We start from the raw sequence: 7,824 nt of genomic DNA on the forward strand, positions 1-7,824 counted from the left end.
GTGGTCGAAAAAAAGGTGAATTCGGGTGTTGGATATTTCAATTGCTTAGGGGGTAATGTAAAATTCTCGTTCGTCCTAAGTTACATTCCCTACTCTCAATTCTTTTAATCTAATTTGATCGTTCGCTCGCATAAATAAGTAATTAGTCAATAACTTGAAGAAATTTGCGTAGATATTCTAGGGTTTCGTTTCATCCAATACCCCTAGAAAAGCCTCAGCTCAGTGGAGAGAATATTCGGAATTGTGGGCGGAGTTTGATCATTTTCTTAGGTTGGTGAGATTTTGCAAGGAAGAAAAAGTGCGGATCTTATTTGGGATATTGGCGGTAGATGGCGTGCTCATCAAATCGAAGGAGGAGCTTTTGTATCAGCAGGTCAATTATGGAAACGTGGAGGGGATTAAGTCTATTCGTCGTGAAGGTGCAGGCCTTGAGGTGAGCAATTTTTAGGGAATTTGTACATTTTTTTACAATGAATGGATGATTACAAATTGTTTGATATCTTGGATTTTTTTCTGTGAATGGCCATAATTACACAATTGTTGGATGTCTTGGATTTTGCAGTGGAATCGATAAAGAAGGGAGAAGCAACCCTTTGATTTTGGCACTGCATGAGACCCGATCTTTGAATGTTGCGAAAGTTGTTGATTGAGTTGGGTGCCAATGTCAATGCTTATCGTCCTGGAAATAATTGACCTAACTGTTTCTGTATTGTTGCTTGAAAATTGACTTGCTGAAGTGAAAAACTCATAAGTATTGTGTGCTTGCTAAAATATCTAGATGTTAAGGAAGCAATGCCTCTCTTTTCTCTTTCTTTTCGCAATATTTCATTCAAGAGCGTGGCATAATTAGCGTCCTTCAAATACCTTATAAGCTTTGTTTTCCGCTGTTTTTGAAAGTTATTAAAAACCTCGTGGAAATATTTGTTTCACCTGTGCTTAAGCTAGAGATATGATAATTGACTGGTGTGGCAGTTAAACAATTGCGTGTGCTATCATTTCCATCAGTTTATACTGCCCAGAACTGGTGAGGTTGTAGTATTATATCGTGGCATCAGTTATGAGCTTCACTCTTTTTGAGCAGACAAAAAAGGGTCAGGTTTGGGACCTCAAGGCAACTTTTTTAAAATGATGCGACCTAGATTGTCTGGCAACTGGCCTGAACTTGCATAAGGGATCGACAGTACATTTTTGTGTGACATATCATACTGTCAACTAATGAAGTGAACACTTAGTTGTGTTTAATGGTGGATTTATAGTGAGGAGTATAACGACAGTACATTTTCCTTGTGTTATCTTGCGCTGCTTCTTATCTGGCTTAGCCATCTGTATGTATTGCATATGCAGTTGCGATTGGAAATCTCATGTTTCTTTGTGTTATGTAGGGGGTCATGCTGGAACTCCTATGCATCATGCTGCAAAAAGGGGACTTGATCAAACTGTAAATCTATTACTTTCGAGTGGAGGTATATCTCCTTTATTTCATCTCAAAGTTAACTGTCAGTCTTTGTAATTCTAAAATTTTCCTTCAATTTATTTTCTTCCCTTAATTTCACCCTCTAATTAAACTCCTATTAGAATTTTAACAGTGTTTGGTCTACAATTACATTATAGGCCTCCTGTTTTACTCTTTAGTCTAACAATTGCCAAATGGTAATTTCACAGCAAATCCGTTGGTTATGAATGATGACTGCCAGACACCTCTAGATTTGGCTCGAGCGAAGGAGCATTGCAATGTTGTTCGTGCTATTGAAGTATGGTTGCTCTTCTTGCAGTTGTTGTTGTTTTGGAAGTTTTTTTCCCCTTTCCATTTTATCAATATTTTTTGTCTCTTATGTTTTCTCTATGTAGCGTTTCAGCTGAAAACATCTTTTACTTTATCTGTGTTCAGAGTCGAATATGTTTGTTCTGTGGATGGCTGCGGGAACTTTTTGGCCCAAGCATTCTGGAAGCATTTGCTCCACAATGGGTACAAAGGAAAATGTATGTGCATACTTTGCTTTTTCTGTTTCTACTTCTTTTTAAGTATAGCATTAAAATGCAATATGATTTCTCAAATTTGTTACTCTCTCTACTTAAGAGTTTTCTGAGCTTGAAGTTTCAGTATGTTCTCATTACTGTCTTGTTTTTCCAGATGGGCAGTGGTTTTACCCTGTGATTCTCGCAATCCTACAACACCTCGCAGGTTTGAATTGGCCATTTATCCAGATCTACAGGTATATTGAAGAAGTCCACACCCTGGCTCCTATTTTAAAATGGTCATTTCATATGATGCATCATGCGTCCTTCTTGCTGATCTTATTCTGTATAAGCTATTACTGGTTTTATTATTTGGGCATCTACTCTGCCCCTTGCTCTTTTAACCTAAGCAATCAGCTCTCAGCATTTAATTTAGACATGGTTAGACATAGTTATTCTCATAAGTTAGGACATTGCTAGTCAGGGGCTGAATTATATGTTTTCCGCTCTTTATGTTAAATTTCTTTTTAACATCAAGCTCGTACTTAAGTAGCCAGGTCAGTTGAGACATAAAAATATCTTATCCATCTTATGGGTCTTGTTCATGGCCTTTGTGGACACGGATAATCCCTTTGGAGGTTACCTCATATTTTATTGAGGTGCTTCGTTTTGAAGCTTAGCTTTTAAGAGCTAGTTTTCTTCTTTTTCTTCCTAGATGATCTTTAGCATTTTTTTTTCTTCAGATGTACAGATTAGTCTCCGTATTATCCTACTGCAATTCAGCATTTGGCTTTGAACTTGGTATCCAAAGAATAGAAGTTTTTGCCGCCAAACACCTAGCTGTAAAAATTGATTGCTAAGAGAGGTTTGTGATCAATCCTAACAGGTTACTTAGTTACTGGTGGCTCTTGGGCATGGTGACATGTTCCTGTCTCAGGAAACAAGTTCCCAACTTGCACTGATCATATCTGGAAAAACGGACACATTGTTGATGGTCATTGAACATCTTATGTTACCATTGGTAGGAGAAACTTTTGAAGATCTATTACACACTTATATAATACATTCTTGAAAAAAGACCCTGGGTTGGACGATTGACACCCAAGGGCGGAGCTAGTGAGGGCGAAAGGGGCCTTTGCCCCACCTTGGGAAATGAAATAAAGCTAGCTAGATGGACTCCTGGGTTGGGGAGCTGAAGGGGGTAAGGAATGAGATGAAGTGACTTCTTCCTCTTTCTTTTGCTCTGGCTGTTTTGTGTTTTGGGACTTGGGCTCCCTATCTCTCGTTTTGTTTTTCTTGGTAGAGTTGGGGGGTGGGGTTTGGGGGGGATTTGGGTTTGATCCTTTTTTTTTGTGTTCCTATTCGTGAGCGACTGTTAATTGCGGATAGACCCCAAATTGAGTGAAATTTTTTTGACCCTTTTTCAAGGGTCTATCTGCAACAATAGATTTTGAATTAGGGGAGTATATCCACAACAAAGACTGCGTTCGTAGGGTCCTATTCTGCAACAATAGACTTCAGGGGTAAGTTTAGTTTGGTGATAGTACAGGGGCGTCTATTTGCAACATATATAATCTTTGAATTTGCTCTTGCATCGCGGGGGTTAATGCTAATAATAATTTTATAAATCATAGAAGTAAAATGTTAAGATCCATCAACTTTCTTGAAACTCATTCATTTGGATTCTTGCAACATATTTGAAACACGAATAAATCACAAATCGTTTGGATTTCTCATGAGTGTCCCTTTGTCCTGCTTTAAATGTTATTGTGATTACTTATTAATTTTTTTGGACCCCCTGGCGGCCCCCACAAAAAAACAAAGTTCCTGGCTCCGTCACCATTCATGGTTGATGTCTAATCCATAAAACCTTGATACCCAAAGATCTTGTAGTTTCTTACCTTTCGGCTTTAGCTATAGATTTGGAGGTGGAAAATATTTTATTATATAATTATAATCACATTCACTAAATTCTGTAATTTGCATAAAGTCACGTGACACAGAATTACTGGATGTGTGTATCTATAATTTAGTTTCTTCATGATGGAGCCATAAAGATGAATTTCTTTCTATATTTGCTGGCCTCCTGTGTATTTCTCTCACCTGAACTCGTGCTCTCGCATGTCAACAAGCATGCCACACAGACGTGCACACATTATACATGGACATGCACACATACGCACATGCAAGGGTACAATGTACAAAACCCAACACAGACATGCACATAACATAGAGACACAGGCTAGAATGTAGACACAGATTTCACTCATGTAGCAGCAGTGGACAAGATGGCCTACTCCAGAATACAAAACCTTCCCATTCAAATTCACTGTTTGGCAATTCATAGTATGAAAAAATCTTTCACTAAAAGTTTTTCTACAAAGTGCCTTAAAATCTAAGAAATAATTTTTCTTGAGTTCGATTGCTTATCCATCAAAATATACAAAATGGACGGTCTAAATAGCTAGTCGATTAGTAAATATGAATGTTTAAAAATAACAAACTTTTATTTTCAGATGTATAAGTGTTAGATCAAATTTGCATGTTTCGATCTACCAAACTTTTGTTCAGATTTTTAAGTGTTTAGACAAATTTGATGTTTGGCATCTACCATTTCTATACCTAAAGTGTTATATCTACAAAAAAATTCCATTTTTGCCATATTTTTTTATGCGGAAAACAATTTTTAGCGTACTTGCTTTTGGTATGTAGACACTTTAGATACACATATCAGCTTTAGTGGAATGAATTAAAAAATGGATGCCCTACAATCGAAGTCTAGTTGAAGGATTTAGCTCCCACAGGACCCAAGTCTATCTCTACATATATCATATTAGTTATGTGTATATACACGCATCGATAATGCAATATAATCTATACTATGTATAGTAATTTATATGAGATTATTGGGGTATAAGTATATTATCCCTTTGATTGAGAAAAGCTTAAGTTTTCACCATTTACGAGAAGATCAACAACATTCATTTTGATCTTCACTCTAAGCATACAAACTCCAAAATCGTGTGATTTGTTGTTATTTATTCATCAATGCTTATGGAAAAGCAATGATTTTACTATGATATAAAATTTACCGCATATAAAATCTGTGGACAAAGGATAATAACATAACAAAAGTTTGATGTATCTTATTCTTAAGTTGAAGAAGACTTGTACTTGATCATCTAATTTAAGTTGAAAAGATTTGTCATCACATACGAAAAAAATTTCTTACTAAAGCAACTGGTAACTATGATTCTATATACATGTGGTCCTGTGGATATATATAAACTCACATACAAATTTACTAGGATCCTAACGATAAATGTTACCTCTAATGTTCTCAATCAAAAAGATACGCTAGCATCAAATTTAAAATCAATAACTCCTAGATTGGAGCCTATAATAACTAAATAATCTAAAAACGTGAAAAACATATTAGTTTGAACATTTTTTTCTTAGGGATCAACAACATACAAAATAAAAGCTTTTGAAAAAGTCGTTCGATAAAATTACGATATAGATATTTAAAATTAAGATATAAGCCACTGTTATTATCGAGATAGGTGTGATATCCATCTACAACAAATTTGATGGGGTTTATAATAGTTTAAGCCATAGTACTAAGCCAACACACAATTAGAGATCATCTATCTTGATCCTAATTGATGTACATGAAAGATTTCATCAAATGTGTTGAGATTTCCGCTTTGTTGTAGGACTTAAATGATCGCCATTATTCAAAGGTACCAAATCTTTTATTGAGCTGCTAACTATGTGCCTAGCAAGCGGTAGCTTGAATCCCATTGCCCCGCCCCCCCCCCCCCCAAAAAAAAAAACAAAAAAAAAAAAAAAAAAACCCACCCAGGAAAAAAACACCACAACACCCATGTGCATCTTCTGTCTGTCTGTTAACCTTGTTTTGTATGGGTAGCAACCATGTATAATTTCTTTTATCTTTCAGAGGATGAATCATTTGCTAGTTTTCCTCACGTTCTTCATCCAACAGAGAATATATGCTCTACCTAGTTGCTAAAGTTCAGGATTTAAATATATAATTTCTCTTTTAATCAGCAGGTTGCTAAACCACGGGTCACTATTGCTCTCTGGAAAGTTCATATTGATGAACCAAAATTCAACCAGCCAGATCCTACTCTGGTTATTGTAGATAGATAAAACTTCAAGTACGTTCTCAGCATTCTTAAAATGAACTTTCTTGTTAAATTCGGTAGCTACCTCTTTCTTGATGATTTTAGTACATTAAACTATGTTGCTGATTTCTGTCTATATGTTCCTATTTGATCCTTTCGTAAGCCACATATGCTTATTCTTTTGAGATTGACTTTCTTTCTATACACAGTTTGGAGGCTCTACGTGCAGCATAGCTAAATGAACTTTGTTGTGAAGTTCTAGCTTGACATTCATGAGAATTTTTCTAGCACATAAGATTTACAAATTTTCAATATGAATTTTTGTTGTTGTCATTTTTTAGTTGTTGTGTATTTCCCTGACAGGAATTTAAAATACTTTCCTTGCCCACACATACTGCCTAATGCGACATTATATCTTAACATAAATACTCTTATTTGTATTCATATGATGCATATAACTACTCAGTTATGTAGATACCAGTTTAATATAGTTTGAAAACATTTTTTTCTTAGGGATCAACAACACAAATGAAAAGTTTTTGAAAAGGTCGTTGGATAAAATTACGATATAGATTTAAAATTAAGACTATAAGCAACTGTTATTATCGAGATAGTGTGATTCCCATCTACAACAATTTGATGGGTTTATAATAGTTTAAGGGCCATAGTACTAAGCAACCCAAATAGAGATTCTCTATTGATTAATTGATGTACATAAAGATTTCATCAGAAATGTTTGGATTGTCCGTGTTGTTGTAGGACTTTAAAATTGATCGGCATTATTCACAGCGTCAAGTCTTTTAATTTGAGCTGCTAACTATGTGCTTAGGGCAAGCGGATAGCTTGATCCCATTTGGCCCCCCCACAAAAAAAAAAAAAAAAAACCCCACCCAGGAAAAAAACACACAAACATGGTGCATTGTTCGGTTCTTTGGTTTATGGGTACAACCGATGTATAATTCTTTTAATATTCAGAGGCTGATATTTGCTATTTTTCCTACTTCTTTCTCAACAGGGATGCTTACTTAGTTGCTAAAGTCACAGGATTCTAAAATATATATTTTCTCTTTTAATCAAGCAGAGTTGCTAAAGGGTCCCTATTGCTCTCTGGAAAGTTCATGATTGATGAACCAAAATTCAATCGAAGCCAGATCTACTCTGGATTGATTGTAGATTAAATTCAAGTAGGTTTTCTCAGCATTCTTAAAATGACTTTCTTGTTAAATTCGGTACTACCCTTTTTTGATGTTTAGTACATTAACAATAGTTGCTGATTTCTGTCTATATGTTTGTCTTTCGTAAGCACTATGATTATTCTTTGAGATTGGATTTTTTTGCCTACACAGTTTGGAGTCTATTGAGCATAGCATGAATAATTTGGTTGTGAGTTCTATGTTGCATTATATGAGAATTTTCTAGATAAGATTAAATTATCAATTGAATTTTTGTTGTTGTGATTTTTTAGGTTTTGTGTATTTTCCCGACAGAATTTAAAATACTGTTGCCTTGCAAGACCATAATCTCTAATGCACATTATAATTTATCATAATATTTTTTATTGGAAGATATCATCCGTTAGTAGATACCAGTTTTGTTATTCCACACCTGCTAAGATATTTATGATAGTTTTCTGTCCTTGGTCCTCAGAACTGTTAGCTCCTGAGATATAATTTTTTCTGGTTTATCAAATAAGATGTTTAAATAGAGAGGGTCTACCATA

General features: G+C 35.2%; 1 protein-coding gene across 1 annotated transcript; it reads left to right on the top strand.

The window, feature by feature from the left end:
* LOC109839697 (probable E3 ubiquitin-protein ligase XBOS34) lies at window positions 587-6,142 on the top strand. The gene is made up of 6 exons (XM_020408209.1): window positions 587-682; window positions 1,383-1,463; window positions 1,663-1,751; window positions 1,889-1,980; window positions 2,132-2,213; window positions 6,031-6,142. Exons 1-6 carry the CDS (start codon window positions 628-630, stop codon window positions 6,127-6,129), a joined length of 498 nt encoding a protein of 165 aa, XP_020263798.1. The 5' UTR covers window positions 587-627; the 3' UTR covers window positions 6,130-6,142.

The sequence above is a fragment of the Asparagus officinalis genome, chromosome 4 (assembly GCF_001876935.1).
Source record: "Asparagus officinalis chromosome 4, Aspof.V1, whole genome shotgun sequence".
Lineage (NCBI taxonomy): Eukaryota > Viridiplantae > Streptophyta > Magnoliopsida > Asparagales > Asparagaceae > Asparagus > Asparagus officinalis.